The sequence below is a fragment of the Ambystoma mexicanum genome, chromosome 14 (assembly GCF_040938575.1).
Source record: "Ambystoma mexicanum isolate Mex_15411 chromosome 14, UKY_AmexF1_1, whole genome shotgun sequence".
NCBI classification, from domain to species: Eukaryota; Metazoa; Chordata; class Amphibia; order Caudata; family Ambystomatidae; genus Ambystoma; species Ambystoma mexicanum.
The window spans coordinates 614425668-614445296 of NC_090940.1; the positions used below are offsets into that span (position 1 = coordinate 614425668).

The 19629-nt window shown below is 45.6% G+C and overlaps 1 protein-coding gene across 2 annotated transcripts in view; it reads right to left on the bottom strand.

Moving 5' to 3' along the window:
* ESRRB (estrogen related receptor beta) overlaps nucleotides 1-19629 on the bottom strand; it is a 305163-nt gene that overhangs the window by 98845 nt on the left and 186689 nt on the right. For both annotated transcript variants that reach the window (XM_069638025.1, XM_069638024.1), the window contains exon 3: nucleotides 13767-13883. In XM_069638025.1, coding sequence (XP_069494126.1) covers nucleotides 13767-13883 — 117 coding nt within the window. The remainder of the gene's footprint in view (nucleotides 1-13766; nucleotides 13884-19629) is intronic.

A 19629-nucleotide genomic window follows, 5' to 3' on the forward strand; every position in this document is an offset into this window, starting at 1 on the left:
GAATTCCCATGCCATGCCCACAATGTCCACTGTTTTGTATTTCTTAGTGAAACGGCAGGCAGTACAAGTCCCACATGGGTGGTGCCCAATAACTGGGTGCAGATTTCACAATATATTCTTGGTAGGCTTTCTAAGGAACTGGGAGTGGACCAGGTACTGTCGCAGATTTTTAGATCTCTTTAAAGCCACCTGGGGGAATAGGTTATTTTGGAAGGACCAGTCTGGCTAGAGGCCAACATTTATTAATCATAGATTTAAGTTTGGAAGTGCTTTGGCAATGTGGTCACACTGGTCATTGATCCATGTATGGAATTCATCCAACCTGTCTTGTGTTCCGGTCTATATCAAGATCACATCATCTATATATCTTCTCCATGTCCGTATCTTATTGGGAAATGGTGAATCTGAAGTATACGTATATATAGGATTGTTCAAACCATCCCACATAGATAATTGCAAGGCTTGGCGCAAAGGCCGCGCCCATGGCGGTTCCACAGACTTGTTTATAGAAAATCTTATCAAACGTAATGTCCTTTTTGGTCAATGAAATCGACAGGAGATCCATGATGAATTCAACATGGACCCTTTGCTGTAAATCCTTCTCAATAAGACGATGCATAGCACAATCTACATCATGTCGCTGGGGATTATTGGTATATAATGGCTTATTATCCATTGCAACCAAAATTTCCTCATTGGGGTTAAACCTTTCATCTTTAAAGCATAGTATTGCTGCTAACATATAATTAAGGTAAGATTCGCAGAGTGTTATCACCAGCTTTAGGAAGCAATCTACAGACGTACTAATCAGCTCTAACACTGATCCACACCCCGATACGATGGATCTTCCTGGGGGTGAAATTTGATCTTTATGGATCTTAGGTAGCGTGTAAAAGGTGAGTATTCTCCCTTGTGATTCATTAAGGAAGTCAAATTCTTTACGAGAGATCTAGTCTATCTGTAAACCATGGGACGTGGTTTCAAAAATATCTTGCAGATGTCAGGTCGCGGCCTATTCTTCTGTAATGTTCCGGCCTTTCCAGGAGGTCTAAAATCATCTTGTGATATTGATCCTGATGTAGGATCACTGTTCCTTTACCTTTATCCATGGATTTGGAGTTAAGAGATGTTAACGCTGCTCTCTCTTGATTCGTGAGGTTATGCATGGAATTCTACTTCACCTTCGCAGTTGTTTTATTTCTTGCACTTCTCAAATGTTCTCATCTTCGGAGTCTGACTTTCGTTCGGAGTAAATGTGGATGTGGTTCTCAATCCAGTGTCTTCTGATTCCTCATTCCACCGGCCTTTCACAAAGAAGGATTTCAATCTAATGGTTTGAAAAAAAATGCCTACATTCTGGCTCGCCTACAAACCAACTAGTTGGATTAGTGGGTACAAAGGACAGGCCTTTGTCCAGGACTGACTTTTCTGCTGAAGAAAGTCTGACCCTCCCACCCCCGCTAAATTAAAATCGTGCTGTTTCAGACTACAGACTGAACGCTATGCTTTGCTACCGAATGGTGAACCAGGTATTCTTATTGGTGATCCGGGTGTTCCTACGTCGTTGACAGCACTACATGAATATTGTATTGATTTAGATTTGAGGTTAAATGTCCTTAAATCTACGGTTTTAATTATGAATCAGAAAAAAGTTTAAATAACAAAATTGGTTTGATATGGCCTATTAATGACCAAAAATTTGAAGTAGTTAAGACTTTTAGATATCTGGGAATTACAATGTACTTACGTACTGGTATAATTCTATTAAAACTTCTTTTTTAACCGCTGCCGTACAATTGCGCCAATCTGACAAGAAATTTGGTTGCATCTCCAATATGCCGTTATTACGCTTTTATCATCAAAAAGAATCCCTAAACTGTTATATTGGGCCGAGTTGCTGGATCAGTCTTTGTCGTGGCCTAAATTGGAAGCCATGTAGTAGTGGAGGAACACTTTAGCTCTTCCTCAGCGCGTTGCGGTCGCAGCAATTCGACAAAAATTAGCTCTCATTTCCCGCAAGGCCTGTATAGATCTGCGATTGCTTCAGCTGCACGGAAAGAATCTTGTCCCTCCAGTAGATAGTCTATGTAATAAGCTTCCAGAGGAGTTGGCTTATAATACGTCTAAAGTACTGTGTGAATGGAAACTCGACTGCTAGCCGGTCAGATAGCACAGCTAGTAGAACGCTCCCTTTGACCCACACAGCTTTGAATCCCGGCGGGGCCAAACTCAGCCGTTCATCCTTCCGAGGTCGATAAATGAGCACCACACACCGTGGGGAGTAATAAGCAGCGCTCAGATGCCTGAGGGTTCGCAGCGCTATATAAATCCTGTCTGCTGTCGGTTAGCTCTTCCAGAGCAGAGTTAGGCCTTTATCCCGGGAAAACCAAAAAAGGCCGGATTCTCAATAGAGCCTTGCTGATGACGTATATATGTGTAATCATTTTACGTTTGATATTGAAGCTTATAATGTGGTTTCTAGTTATTTAGCTAAGCAACCTTCGCAAGCTTTTTTTTTTAAAGACTTCAATTTAGTCTTGATCTTGCTGGCGATGGTACTGGCGCACGGCACAACACCGAGAAGTGAAAGGCTGTGCCGATACTGTAGTCCTGCGGTACACAGTTTAAAACATGTATTCATGGATTGTGATGCATTACTTGATGTTCACGCTCAGTTTTTTGTATGAAATGTGTGGATAATGTGAATATGTTGACGTCAGAGTTGCTGTGGCGACGGATATCTGTAATGGTCTGAAATGTCCTTGCATGTTGCTGCCATGCCGTTTTTAAAAATGGTTTCAACGAGTTAAAGTATGGACATGCCAATGAACTTTGTCTCTTTTTCATGTGTGAAAAGTGTGTTCCAAACTATGACACACAATAAATAAATAAATTAAAGGGAACCACCTTTGGGCTGGTCTAAATCGCCCTGGGGCGTATAGCTCCCGGTCTCTGGTTCAGAAGGTGAGTTTTAGGGCCCGATTAATGGAATATTTGCCCGGTTTAAAGTGAATTTGCACTGCTGAAAAGTGGCTTTGCGCTGCCGACACAAACCCTGATTCATGGAACCGTGCAAAGTGTATTTTTAGCCTGCAAAGTCCGGGCAAAGTGATTTTGTACTGCAAAAATGACTATGCGCTGACTTTGCCTGGACTTTGCACTGCAAAAATACTCTTTGCACGGTTCCATGAATCAGGGTTTGTGTCGGCAGTGCAAAGTCACTTTTCAGCAGTGCAAACTCACTTTGAACCGTGCAAATATTCCATGAATCGGGCCCTAGTCTGAACACCACACTGTTCAACTGTCAGGTAGACAGAATCACCGCTTCTCTCTCCACATCCCAAACTCTACAAACAGTGGACTTATACAAGCCCGGATTTTAGGAGGGGCAGGCCTTTTACCATCCACTTCCATTGGACGGGGTCACTGTGCCCATGACAGCACTTGGCACCCATGGACTCTGGGTACAGGGGGAAACTTTGTTGGCAAGGTCACTTTACACGCGTGTGCCATTTTCACGTGGGCTGTTTGCTCGCTAGGTACCCGCGACCTCCAGGGCCCTTTGAACGCCTTTCCTGCCGCACGAGGGCACCACAGACATCGGAGCACGGCGAGCGGGGCAGCGTTTTGCATAGCTCGGCACTTTGCACAGCAGAGCAGTTGGCAGCAAGGACATTGTGCCCGCCGCCGGTTGCCGTGCGGCGGAGGAAGCAGGTAAACACACACACACACACAGAGCAATCACCGCACAGCGCCTCCTCACCCGTGTCCCCCCTCCACTCCTGACAGTCCCAGGGGGGACGGAGGGAAATGAGGCTTTAACGCCGATCCATAAGAGTTTGTTTAATTGTCACACAATTCCCAGCGGGTCACCTTGAATGGACAAGGAGGGGGGGATAACGGGGGGCGGTTAGCAGAGGAACAGCAGCCGAGCTGGGCTGAGGACAAGGACTATGGAGACTGGATCAATATAACAAGTGATGGGAAAAGTGTGGGAGGGAAGGGAGAAATGTAAAGTGGTCTTTCATAGCGCCATTTCTGACACTTTCGTGGCCTCTTGGCGCGCTGTCCTGGAAGGGTGAGGGGGGAGCAGGAGAGAATCCTGAGGTCGTGATTCGTGCAGTTGTCTTATGTAGCGCCATTTCTGTCACTATGGAGCTCTCTTGGCGCGTGGTCCTGGAGGATGAGGGAGAGGAGAAGCAGGTGAGAATCCTGAGCCGTTGATTGGAGCCCTCGGAAATACACCATTCCTGTGTGCTGGTAGGTTTCTAGGTAGTTTATGGTGGGGGCACCTGGGGGATCTGTATACCCAGAGCGGTGACCCCAAGGTGGAGCTGCTGCCAGCGCAGGCATGAGGAACTGAGGATGTGTGCGTAGTGGCGTGCAGAGTGAAGTAGGCGCGTCGCGCAGAGAGACGTTAGAGTGCTAGCAGAGGTGCTATCAGGCATTAGACTGCAGTGCACACGGGGGTCAGGGCATGTAGTGACAGGTGGGAAGAAGAAAAGGTGAGTAGGCTAGGGGGAGCGGGATCTCTGGACTGACTCATAATGGGGGATCCAGGCGGTCCTTGGTTTCAGTAGTTTGTGCTACCCATGCACTTGCGCGATCTCAATGTCACCTGGCTTAATAGGATCGTTGTCTCTGTCTTCCCTCTGCTTCCCCTCCCTTGCCTCGTCGCACCTTGAAACACCTGTGTATAGGCGTGTTATAAATGCCACATCATATCATATCATATCATACTAGCTTTCGCTTAAGAACTGGTGAGACGTTTCTGGAACAAAAGATTGGCGACACCCACAGTACCCATTGATTTCACCCTTGAATTTATCAGGCTGGCGATGACTGAGAATATCTTTCTCTTGAAAAATTGAATATACAAATGGGCCAAAGGCATCAGTATGGGGGCCACTTTTGCTCCAGATAATGCCAACTTATAAATGGGACAATATGAGGCCGACTACATCGATGCCGATACACATCCCTATAAGCCATTTATTATGATGTGGCACCGTTATATCAACAACGTATTATTGCTTTGGACTGGCTTCTCAGACCAATTGAACTCCTTTTACACCTGGTTGAATACTTGCGATACCCGCATCAAATTCACCATCAATAAATGATAAAAGGAATAGTAGGTACAAATTAGAAAATGAATTACAAATGTCAAAATACCTGTATTTGAGTATTTTATGTTTTGTTTGATTTTAAGTAGTATGGAAAAATCTTTTTGAAAATGTTTCCTTTTTAATTGTCTAAATGGTTTTGTAATTCTTTTAAATGCAACAGTTTGTTCGTCATTGAATACAAACTAAATGCATAAATTAAAAAAATAAAAATTCACCATCAATTCGGATCATCACTCCATTGACTTTCTGAACCTCCACATCTATGGTATCGGTAGGATAGCTCAGGGGCAATGTGCATGCCTTGGAAGCAAGACAACACGGAGCAACACAGGTGCGATCCCTGGGTCCGCGCATAGAAACCTCTGGATATTAAGCGTTTTATAAATAACCTATCATATCATATATAGGTCTGGCTCTGAAATGAAGATGTAACTTTTCCAGAAGAAAACAGACTGCAACAGTTTATTACTTATTACCCGTTACCATACTATGGGTCTGACGAACAACCTACCATACAGACAATTTCTAAGAATCTGGAGAAAATGTACAGACAAAGATTCATTTCTGTAACATGCAGAGGGTCTCCAAGCAAGACTGTTACAAAGGAGATACCCCAAGAAAATTGTGAGACAAACCCCCCCAAAAAAGCTGCAAACATCTCAAGAGAAATGTGTTCAACTCCCACGGCTAAAGAACCACTAAAGAGATTGGTCTGTGTAACCACCTACAGCCCCATCAGTAACATTGTCAAAAGTACCATTAACAAAAATTGGCACGTGATCAAGAACAATGGGACGCTGTCCAAAAAAACATTCTTTGCATTTAAGAAGAATCAGAATCTCCAACAATGTCTAGTTCACACATATCAAGAACCTGTGGTACAACAATCGCTTGAGAGTGTCTGGGGCCTCCCGCCTGTCCAGGGACATTATAAATGTGGACGGTGCATGGCATGCCAATTTAAAGACACCAGACATAACTTCCACCACGGAAATATTAATTGGGTTCTCAAGACACATACCAATTGCAACAGCAAAATGGTAATGTATATCATGGAGTATCCATGTCAAATATTTTATGTAGGAAAACCCATATGACCAGTGAAGCAACGTATTTCTGAACATCGTTCATGCATACGCAATATAGTCCCTGTCAAACCTTTGGTTGAACACTACATACAACCACCGTGGGAGCTACAGCTCCATGAGAGAACGTACTTCAAGACCCATCAGGTCCAAGCTGTGAACACACAGCACATATAGACAGCACACAGGACCCTGCCCATGGCCAGACCAGCCTCTAACCCTAGCCTTGATAAAGACCCACAAGGTCGAAACATGTGTCAGCTGACCACTACTAGGACTGCAAGTCCACACTTAAATAAACCCGCACTGACTAAAATCGCAACGAGCGTGGAGAATTTATTTTTCAGAAAAATAGAATGGCAAGGTAAACAGGAACATCCTTTCTCTAAACCATACAAAGAGGTGTGGGCTTCACCTCAACAAAAACCTGTGACCTTGCACCAATATCTTTAGAAACACAAATTTACCAGAGCTTAGCGCAAGAGTGTTCCAATTCTAGAGCCCATTCTCCTCTTTCTACATACAAAAGCAACACTCGGACTAGGATCTAAAATGGTTCGTCCTGCAGATTCTCACACCCCATAGGAGAGGTGGCGATGGAGATAAACAACTGAGCAAACTTGAACAGAGGTGGATGTACCATTTGGGCACCCCCAACAGGGGTCTGAATGTCTCTGTTGAGTGGAACAATTTAATTGTCTAATCCATTCTTACCTTTGGGTATACCCACCCACAGTACTGCTCTCTAGCCTGCACACATACAGGTATGACGTGTTGCCTACATTACTAACACACTACCCTTGAGTCCCCACCCAAGCATCAGAAATATAGGGTGTGAGACATAGGGCAGTAGCATCTTTGGCTCGCTCCCTCTTTTTGTGCATACCCAATTGACACCACAAGTACCTGGAGGAAGGGTTACAACAACACACACTTTGTTAAGTTGTTTTTTTGCCATTTTGTCGATCAGGTCCAGCAATGTAAAAGGATGGAAAATCATGTACACACCACGATTCCCTGTATTATAGCATACAGTGTTTTTTTAATGGACTTTGCGTTTCTAAGTGTTCTGTTTTGAGATAATTTCACTGTAACATCACTGTGTTTACTTCATACAAGCTTGTGTCCACAGTATTGATCGAACCTATTAATTAGGCACCAGATGACCATTATGTTATAAGTGGTCAAGGGTTGTACTTCACCACCTCTAAGTATTATGTATTATTTACTTGCTACACATTTTGAAGAGGTTCTACCTAGGTTGCCCAATCTGATAAGTATCCTTTTGCCCACCCTACACCATTCCAAGATGGCTGACACGAAAATCCACCATTGTACCTGGTTGCCTTGACAACCATATCAACACGGACTGCCACACGGCGCTGCTCACTGTGAGTTCCAGTGTGTTGCCCAGCCGGCATCTACTGTTAGACAGGTATGAGATTTTGCAGTCACCGGGATACTGCTACCCGGGGTCTGATCGCACGCTCTTTGTTACTGGCACAGGGTGACTCTTTGACGTTCATTAACATCATGATTTGAAAACCCACCATAGCGCGTTTTGCTGGAACTTTTCTCACACCTGGCTTTGCTCACGCTGCCACCGTGATTTTGTCTTGCACACCATTATTAGCCGGTTGCACAGCCCTTGCAGGGATATACAGTGCTCCACCTTCCCGAGGCCAAAGCGCACTTCTTGGCCCTCCGTATATAGCAACGACAGTTAGCTTTAATGCACACGGTAGCTCCCAACGTATACCCGTTTGAACATTACTTTCTTTTCCCTTCAGGAAGATGGTTCGTCAAATCAGAGGCTCTTACTCTAGTCTGTCCCATTTCTGGGTAAGTGTAGACATATTTTGTTAATTCTATGAGCAAATTCCTTTTTAGGACCTGTTTTCTAACTAATGTCAATGTCCCACAGGACATCCAGAAACCCCATATCTGTATAGCGGTGTCCATAATCTGGCGTCACCGACAGGTAACATTGATATACCATTGCCCCTGTTATTACAAGTGACTGTGTGGTAAATAACCCTTCTGTGTATTGCAGATTCCTGATACAAAGCATTCTGTATTTAGCCCCTACGTGCATAAGTTTTACCATGCACGGTAAGTTTCTTGTGCCCCCTTCTGGGGCACTTAGAGAAGTCATTTGCTATTCAGCAATGTCTCCAGAAAAATACTACCCATATCCACTTACACTCCTATATTTATTCTTTGTAGAGCACCACAGGAGATTCCATCCAATGACATTCTATTTCAGCTGACCGTCCTGATGAAGGCCCATCTGACTACAGCACGTCAACTGCTCTTATAGGCCAAAACAAGTTGTGTCGACAACCTAACAACCATACAGTGTTTATCTTGCACACTGTTTACCCAGCTGATTAATTAAGCATGTATTTTGTAATACGGCTCCTATAAATTGCAAAGGGGTCGCCTCACACTCGTATGATTCATCGTTTGTAGATTGCATGAAGAATTTGTGTTTGTTAATATATGTTTGATTATTTTCCTGTGTTACACCGGTAAAATGTATTATACCACTTTCATTTGTTGCTTTTGCATGTCTAGTATCCTCCTCTAAGTGAGCCCATTAAAGACTTTTTTGGGGTACAGTATATTCGGGTCCGCCCTGATCATTTTCATTTTTTTTTTTACCAGGTCTGCCTCCAACCACTCGATTTATAAGCACCCTGCGTGTCCTTCACTGAAGTCCTATTAAAAGCAAGCATTGGCAAAGCCAACAGTTTTGGCTTGTGTGTAAGTATTAGGCATTTGCCAGCCACTGCTGTCAGAGGCCCGAGCGCTGGCACATTTTGCACCTGCTACCATCAATGGCCAGTTAATACCACTATGGCTGTGCCTGGCAAGTGCCTTTCCCATGCCTATGCAAAAGCCCAAGCTGTTGGCATTACCAATGCTTGTTTTTATGATAATTTCTGGTTGGTTGTATTTGGGGGGTGATCCACTTTCTTTGTCCCTATGTGGTGAGTCGTTATAGAGAGGTCCAGATGTCCCGTGCACATTCTTTGGTGGGCAACATCGATCCACGGGAATTCAGCTACTGGGTGGGCACAACAGTGGCATTGCAATAAAAGCGAGGAGATGTTGAGGGCCTTGACGCTGACCATGCAGATAGACCCGGTCTGGGTGTCATGGGTGTCGGATGAGTCTCGTGACTGTAATGACGTACGCATGGGCGAGAACAACCCAATTGGCGAAAGCCTTGCGATCACTTGAGTTTGTGCCATTGCACACTGGGAGAAGGTCTTGGAGTCTGTAATGGTTAATGAGAGTTTTCTGACCTTATGGGGTCCCATCTTTGAAGCGTGAACATCTGCACGGTCTTGCCTATTGCAGCCACATTTTCAAGCGACCTTCTAAAGAGCAAGGCATATAGGTGCCTTTATACGGTGTTCCATGGGCTGGTTGACCGGCATAAGAAGGAGAGCTCTTCCTACTATTCCCAGTTCCAAAGCAGGAATCTTACTGGAGCCGCTTTGCTGGGTCATCATTTTCTGGCAGACGCATAATAGGATCAACCTCGTTGTGGTGAATTTGAGGGCCGTGCCTTGGAACGCCCGGTGGGTGACACACAAGTTAGAAGGATGAAAGAAGTACATAGGATGCCTGGCCAGGGGAAAAGAAAGAGGAGAAGAAATAAAGAGAAACAGAGAGAAAAAGCGATGCTTTGAAGAACATTGAGATGGCAGGGTCCCCAGACCCCTCAGGGTGGAGAAAAGTCTCCATCTTGCACAGAGACACTCCTTGCCTGGGACACAACCTGTCTCCCACCGACAGAGTGGACGAAGCTGCCCTCCCAGCAGAAGATGGGGTGTTCTTCCATTGGGGCGACCAATGACCTGCTTTCTAGCTGTCGCACTGACTTAAATGCCCTCAAATCCGCCAGAGGATTGACTCTGGGTAGTAGCTGCCGCCGGACCAGGAGGATAGCACAGGGGCAACATGACGACACAGAGCACCACAGGTTCGATCCCCGGGTCCAGAGCAACACAGGTTCGATCCCCGGGTCCGTGCTTAGAAACCTCTGGGTATTAAGCGCATTATAAATAACCAATTACAATTACCCTTGCTTAGAGGCAATGCCCTGTAATCTAAGTGTCCAAACCCATCTTTCGGGCACCCCCTGCCAAAATGCAAACATGCACACTATAATGCGGTCCGCATGAACAGATCTAAATGCAAAGCTGCATCGCAGTCACTGCTTCAGAGGAAGCTGCTAAAGCTGCTGGTCAAGAAAGACGCAGCATAGTTCCAATGTAAGTCCCTCTTCCCCATCATTACTACCTGCCACCAAGGCTGCTACAGCTGACTGGTGCAAGGCCCTGCAATACAGGCACCCGCACTCATCCTTAGGGCGCCTCCTGACAACGTGCATATAATCACGTGGCCTCGATATTCCATGCATACAACTATAAACAGAAGAGTGCATTTAGAGGGAAATAAATAGAAGCACTCAGGATGAAGCTGTCAGTCATTAAAGACCCTGCCCTGTCCCAAATTTACGAAAGGGGCATTTTAGCCATCTGTACTTGATGTTGCGCAATACGAGCGCGCTCCAGATTAGGGCTTTTGACAGGGTATAGGGTCAGTGATGGCCCAGCTCGAGATTGAAATGGATCTTCCAGGCAGGCATTTAATTGCGTGAGCACAGGGCGTATACAGGATCAGAGTTACAGGTCGGTCCCAATAATACGCGCAATAATGTCCCTGTATAGGGTAGATGATCACAAGATGGACTTTGAAACAGGTATTGGAAGCTCTCTGGATCTCAAACACAGACCTAAACAGACACGGGCAGAATTGGGGAACCGAACCACAGTTGAATAATGAGCCAGTGTAAGGTTAAAGACCATTGATGAGTTTACCACTGGTGGTCTGACACATCCTCTTGTGTGATGGGGATTTACTTCCACGAAATGGCCCGGTTATCCGGCTGGGGAAATGGGTTGTCTTGGGGTTTGGACTCCAACAGATATTTTGTGTATAGTGTTAACGCTATCCATCACAATATCTAATAAACCTATCACACAGCCAGAGACCAACAGACATTGAAAGACACTAAGACACAAAATGGCTCTATCGTACGGCCAAGGACCAACAGGCACTAAGAAACGAGCAGAGTCAAGCACACACTAGCCTACATCTGGCACCAGCAGACATAATCCGACACACACAGACCAACAGACACCCCGAGGCAAGCGGTCACCACCAGGCTTCAAGAGACGAAAAAAACTCCCTCAGACCCGAACACCAACGGATATAGCACTGGTTGCTAGGCACTATTTAACAACCAGACACAACCAGAGACCAAAGGACATAATCTTGTACAAAGAGACAAATGTACACTTTCACACACCCAAAGGCCCCCAGCACCACAAAACAACCCAAGACCGAAAGAGACCATTACACTGCCAGAGATCTGCAAACACTCCCAGCACCACAAAACAGCCCAAGACCGAAAGAGACCATTACACTGCCAGAAATCTGCAAACACTCCCAGCACCACAAAACAACCCAAGACCGAAAGAGACCATTACACTGCCAGAGATCTGCAAACACTCCCAGCACAACAAAACAACCCAAGACCGAAAGAGACCATTACACTGCCAGAGATCTGCAAACACTCTCAGCACAACAAAATAACCCAAGAACGAAAGAGACTATTACACTGCCAGAGATCTGCAAACACTCCCAGCACAACAAAATAACCCAAGAACGAAAGAGACTATTACACTGCCAGAGATCGGCAAACACTCCCGCACAACAAAACAACCCAAGACCGAAAGAGACTATTACACTGCCAGAGATCTGCAAACACTCCCAGCACCACAAAACAACCCAAGAACGAAAGAGACCATTACACTGCCAGAGATCTGCAAACACTCCCAGCACCACAAAACAACCCAAGAACGAAAGAGACGATTACACTGCCAGAGATCTGCAAACAATCCCAGCACAACAAAACAACCCGCGAAAGAGACTATTACACTGCCAGAGATCTGCAAACACTCCCAGCACCACAAAACAACCCAAGAACGAAAGAGACGATTACACTGCCAGAGATCTGCAAACAATCCCAGCACAACAAAACAACCCGCGAAAGAGACTATTACACTGCCAGAGATCTGCAAACACTCCCAGCACAACAAAACAACCCAAGAACGAGAGAGACTATTACACTGCCAGAGATCGGCAAAAACTCCCGCACAACAAAACAACCCAAGACCGAAAGAGACCATTACACTGCCAGAGATCTGCAAACACTCTGAGCACAACAAAACAACCCAAGACCAAAAGAGACCATTACACTGCCAGAGATCTGCAAACACTCCCAGCGCCACAAAACAACCCAAGACCGAAAGAGACAACTACACTGCCAGAAATCTGTAAACACTCCCAGGACCACAAAACAACCCAAGACCGAAAGAGGCCATTACACTGCCAGAGATCTGCAAACACTCCCAGCACCACAAAACAACCGAAGACCGAAAGAGACCATTACACTGCCAGAGATCTGCAAACACTCCCAGCACCACAAAACAACCCAAGAACGAAAGAGACCATTACACAGCCAGAGATCTGCAAACACTCCCAGCACAACAAAACAACCCAAGAACGAAAGAGACCATTACACTGCCAGAGATCTGCAAACACTCCCAGCACAACAAAACAACCCAAGAACGAAAGAGACGATTACTCTGCCAGAGATGTGCAAACACTCCCAGCACCACAAAACAACCCAAGACCGAAAGAGACCATTACACTTCCAGAGATCTTCAAGCACTCCCAGCACAACAAAACAACCCAAGAACGAAAGAGACTATTACACTGCCAGACATCTGCAAACACTCCCAGCACCACAAAACAACCCAAGAACGAAAGACACCATTACACTGCCACCACAAAACAACCCAAGAACGAAAGAGACTATTAGACTGCCAGAAATCTGCAAATCACTGACACTATCAGTCACCCAAATACCAGCAGCAGACCATCATTTGTCTCGAGAGGATAGCTCAGGGGCAACATGCTCACCTTAGAAGCAAGACGACGTGGAGCAACACAGGTTCGATCCCCGGGTCTGCGCTTAGAAACCTCTGCGTATTAAGCACGTTATAAATAACCTATCATATCATATCATTGACACAGAAAGACTTAAGAGCACTAGAAGACAGCCAGCAACAGATCGAAGGAAGGGACTCACCTCTACAGCAAGCCAGATTCCCTTTCTCCGACACAGGCCGGTGTGCCTCCCTCCATCGAGGCCAAGACCGCTATGTCCCACCCATTCTCCCTTGCATTCTAGAGACCCCATCCTAATCATACGCTCCCATTCAGGGAACTGTGCGATCAATGCCGGGACCTTCTCTTTCCCCTTAATACCAGTCTTCATTGACCGCTTCTCACTCCGCGGCCTGCCCAGACCTTTTTTAGTCCTCTATTCTGAATCCCTCCTTCATGGGCCAATGCCATGCGCGTGCCAGTCTCACCTTCCCTGTCGCTATGCCGGAGCCCACCTTACCTTCCTTCAGCATGCCCACCTTGAGGCACTTCATGAACCGGCAGGCCTGGCAGGATTTCCGCCTCCGTTTCGTAATTTCACACTCGTTTGTGGCGGGACAGCTGTATTCAATATTTCCTGAAATGAAAAATGGGAGTTTACACAGAAATTAGGGAGCAAGCACAATTCACCCTTAAAATATGTTTAATTAGAGGGAAACAACTTGATATCACTTGGAACCACCGCCAATCACCCGGGAAGTTGATGCATCTGATCAAAGGGATTTCGCTGTCGGAACAATTGGGATATTTATTTATTTTGACATTTGTATAGTGCACCTACCCCGGGGGCATCTAGGCGGGATATGTCATAAACAAGGCACCCAAGGAGACAAGGGGAGGAATTGAAATGAAATGATTGGCCAATGTTTAACGGAAGAAGGAACATAGGGGTTAGGTTCGAGTATTTTTGTATTGACCATCCGCAGACTGGAGATGGAGCTAAAAATGATTGGCGGGCCTGCAAAAATCATGGAGGAAAAAAGGACCAGATGGCCAGCCAACTCATGGGGAACGTAGCAAGCCAAGCATTCCATCTTCAACCATCCATTGATATACACATGCTTGGTGGGGAATCCCCCCAAAAATAAAAAGAAATCAATTTCGATTCGTTTTTTTCATTAAACTATCCACGGAGAAAAAAAAAATACGAAATTTAATCCGACGATGAAATGACATGGAACCCGCAAAATGGCCAATCCACGAGCATATGGATGGAGATGACCAATCCAAGACCATATGGATGAAGATGACCAATCCACGAGCATTTGGATGGAGATGACCAATCCAAGACCATATGGATGGAGATGACCAATCCACGAGCATTTGGATGGAGATGACCAATCCAAGAGCATATGGATGGAGGTGACCAATCCAAGACCATATGGATTGAGATGACCAATCCACGAGCATATGGATGGAGATGACCAATCCACGGGGATATGGATGGAGATGACCAATCCACGAACATAAGGATGTAGATGACCAATCCACGGCGATGTGGATGGAGATGTCCAATCCACGTGGATAGGGATGGAGATGACCAATCCACGAGAATATGGATGGAGATGACCAATCCACGAGCATATGGATGGAGATGACCAATCCACGGGGATATGCATGGAGATGACCAATCCACAGGGATATGGATGGAGATGACCAATCAATGAGCATATGGATGGAGATGACCAATCCACAGGGATATGGATGGAGATGACCAACTCACGGGGATATGGATGGAGATGACCAATCCACGAGCATATGCATGGAGATGACCAATCTACGAGCATATGGATGGAGATGACCAATCCACGGGGATGTGGATGGAGATGACCAATCCACAGGGATATGGATGGAGATGACCAATCCTTGAGCATATGGATGGAGATGACCAATCCACAGGGATATGGATGGAGATGACCAATCCACGGGGATATGGATGGAGGATGTCTTTTAGCGGTCTTAGAAACTCATAGATTACATTTTCTTCCATTTAAAGCTGAGCAATTCCGGCACAGTTAATGAACGGTGCCCTTGGTCTCGGTTTGGCAGCAACGTTCCTCCTATAAATTGGCGGGTGGCCCAGTTTAAATGAGCCATACTGCCAAACAAAGCAGAAACAACAAGCAGCGTTATGAAAAGTACTAATACATACAAAAAATAACAAAATTAAGCTAAAATGGATCCGTCTGGGTTATTTGCCAAATGGGGGGCATAGAAAGTGCTGCCTGGGTGAAATGCAGGTTGTTTACCGTATGCAGTACTTTCTATTTACCCCCATGTGGTAAATATCCTGGATGACCCTAACTCACAGTAAGTTCCACGTGTTTAGTCATAATGATCCCTGCAGTGACTGGCCTTGAATACATATGTCCCTTGTCTGTCCAGAAGTCCACCAGAAATGGTATTATGTGGAAAAATGAGGAAATCCTGCTGACATTTGCGTTCTCCTCCCCTCTTGAGTTTACATCTTTTCACATGGGGTGATGTTTTACACACATAGTTTGTTTACTCAATTCTTTAGGGGTCCAAGCTCTCCACTGCCAACTGGACTCTTGATAGGGGCATCAGTCTACTCCCAGGAGCTACAGAGGGGAACTAGAGCCAGTGAGTACAGCTCCTCACCACAGCAGGCAGGCACATGTGGTGGTACGTCTCTGCATCCCCCACCACAGTCAGTGGGAGGAGAGGTTGGTCCGGCAACGGTTCCCCCTGGTGCTCCATTGTCCCTCGTCTATTTCATGTGAAGCGGCTAGTGAGGTCTATCATGGATCATTTGGCCCAGGTCTGGGGCAGCACTTTCTCTCCTCCATGCCAACCCAACCCAACAAGTGAATGGATGCTCTGCACAAGAGTTGGGGAATCCCACAAGGCACCTTCCAATGGTCTTATAATGACCCTAGCTTAGGACTCTGCATCTTATACCAAAACAAGTATTGCTAGAATACAACAATGGTAATGAAGGATGCCCTGTCCCCTTGGGGACAAATATCATGGGATAAGATGGAGAGGGGCATTCTAAACAGGTAGCGGGTAGCCCACTTGGTTTGGCCTAGCATACTACCTGTGCACCTAAAACTTAATTTATCCAACCAATAGAAGGGTTAGCCCAGGTTTGAAGTGGCATTGCCCAACGGACTCTCCAACAACGGTTCTATGTCATTTCATCGACAGGTGGAATTACCGAAAAAACTAATCGAAATTGGTTTATTTTTTATTTTTTTTTTTTTTTGGGGGGTTCCCCCACAAACCCCCTTGCCCTATTGTTTTTTACCTATTCCCGACCCCCCACCCCTTATATATACTTTTCCAATCCACCTACCCCCCTATATATTTCGATGAGTTTTTTCGGTAAAATGTACTCGGAGAAAAAAACATCGAAATTGCACCCGTCGATGAAAGAACATTATACCCCAACAACATCCTTTAGGACAAAGACAGAGAGCGTAATTGAGTCAAGTCTTGGCTTAGTTGTCCTCTTGCCTCATCAAAGCACTCATTGGCCCATTATGAAGTGCCTCGTTAGCTCTCCTTCCAATGGTGCCAGAATGTCATAGGCTTCCAGAATAGGATACACAACTGATGAAGAAGGAGAGCGGTCTGCAATGTTGTCTAGCTAGGGTGAATAGTCCACTGATAAAGCGCTCGCCTCTAACATGGATCCGGCCTGAACCTCGCAAGGTTGAGTCCCGTGACTAGGCCAACTCAGCCTTACATCCTCCCACGGCGGATACATGTAGTAGCATTCAATTGGGCGATAATAAGATCAATTACTACATAGCATGGAAAGCAGAGGAATCTAGCATGAAGCGCTAGACAAGAACACACATCATTGCTACTAAGCCACGACTAAGCAAAGAACCTTGCAATGGCACATATGGGAGTAAGTGAATGTCACGTGACCTCCTTATTGATGGTAACACATAGAGAACAAGGTAAGAAAGGGAAACATGAGTAAGTCTTGCTTGGACAAGAGTGGAACATCACCAGCTAAGAATGGACAGATGAAGTCAGGAAGGCCTAAGAGGAAAGATGATATTAGAAACAATGAAGAAACAACCCAAAGAGACCAGCGGTGGACAGTCTAAGGGTAGCATCGGGGAAGTAGCATTGCATGGCTGGGCCGTCACATGAATGTGGGAAAGAGCACGGGGATCTCAGTGAGTAGAACCCTGAAGAAGACTGCAGGTGTGAAAATGCCGAAACATGGCAAAGAGGAGAAAATAACACTTATCGTAGCAAACTGTGGACACAAGGAGATGATGAGTCTAGTTCTGAGGCAGTCTGTCCAGATATGGGGCGTGTTTAACAAGCATTCCCTCTTGAAAGCTGTCATCGTGTGGGAAGGCGTACTCACATGTCAGAATACTTGAAAAGCAACTTAAATATGAGCAAATTATTCTTTATAATATACTGCGATGATTTGTAGAAGGGGTCTATCTAAACTGGACTCATTGTCTTTGTAGGAGTAAATTCTTATCATGCTCCTACAACAGGGATCTGCAATCATTGGCTCTGCAGAGGCTTTGGACTACAACTCCCAACTGCCCTACCCACCATAGTCAATGGTGAGGGATCATGGGAGTGATAGACCAAAACATCTGGAGATCTGCAAGTTGCAGATCCCTGACCTAGACACTCCATTTCAAGAGTGGTGAATCAAAAGTCGGCCCATTATAATTGGCCTGATCATTAAAACCCTTCGCAGGTCATGAACCTTAATGCTGCGTGTCATTCACTTTAGGACTGGAGACAAGATATGGTCAGAGAGGCTGTACATAAAGGCACGAGCTTTAGTGACTGTCATCACTGTAACATACTAATTCCTACTTTCTGAATTTGCTCCAAAGAAGAAACTCATGGTGTATTCTTTCTCATCTTCAGGTGAGGCCTAGATCTTCTTAGTACACCAGCATTTAAAATGCCAAGAACGAGTATGCTCGTCCTTTTTGCATAGACTTGCATAATAGCCTGGCACTTAAGGGGTTAATATTGAGGAGAAATCTCTCAGGAGAGTGGGGAGGATCTAGGAAGTTGTAGGAGTGATCTCAGTCCCTATCGATGAAATGTTTTTCGGATTGGGGTCATCTTACTGCGGTATACTTTTTGCGATGTACCTTTGTGTCTGCTATTCCTTCTGCATCATTTGCCTGTCCAACCTCCACCCCTTTTTGTTGTCCTTCTATGAGTGGGGGAGGACCCCATAAGGCACCCCATTTTGAAAAATTCTGCCTTAAAGGCACTCTGCGAAAAAATTGCCACTGTAAGATAACTCGCTACAATATTTCCAAGGCGAAGGGTGTTTTATCTATTGAGAAAACATTTAATTAACCCTTGTCTGATTGTGTAAGTGAAAGGCGCCTACAAAAATATCTGAAGAGTTTACCCCCTCCTTTGAGGGCAAGATCCTTGCAATTCAGGACACTGTCGTTGCAGGTCATTGTGTTGGTCGGGTCTTCATTGTCTACTCAGGAAGTGTCTGTCAAAGTGGAGTACTTATGAAACCAACCTTAGCACCAGGGGCGAAGGGTGGGGGGTGCAGCCAATCAGGTTCTGCAGATCATGGGCTGAAACATATATTCTTAGCCTGCGTTCCACAGGATCTGCAGGCTGCCTGCCACACCACGGGCAGCCACCTTGCCCTCTCACCCCCCATATCTTTTTTAAATATTTAAATTCATTTTTTTTAAATATACCACCCCCCCTACCCATCCCCACTCACCTGATTGCAGCGGCCGCAGCCGCCCGCCACCACAGCAGCTTTCCTTTTCCGGCCGCCATGGTCATATTCCATCTATAACCTTCTATAATCATGGTGGCCATTTTGGATCAATATTTTCATTCCTTGAACGGAACCTGCTCAGGGTCCCGTTCAAAAAATGAAAATACTTTTTTTTTTAACACCCAGGGTTACTACTTTGGTAACCCAGGCTGCTAATGGCCTTAAGACCCTGTTCGAAGGGCTATTACGGGGACAAATGGCCCAGAGCCCTCGTTAACTGCCCTTGCTTCCTTGGGCTGCTGGGCCATTACCCGCCCCCAGTTTCAGCCCTTGGAACGGGGTGTTAACGCCACATTCTAGCTCTCCTGATGTTTTAGACTACAACTCCCATGAGCCCTCACCATTGATTATGCTAATTAGGCCTGATGGCAGTTGTAGTCGAAAACATGTGGACAGCCTAGGGTTGTAGACCTCTGAAGCGTTTCATAGTTAGAGAAGGCTCGGCTGTCTGGCTCCCCTAGTGGTCTCAGATTTTCCATTTGACAGTGATGCAGGGTTCTTTTCAGGATGTGCTAAAAGTTGGCCATTTTCATCTATAGATTAA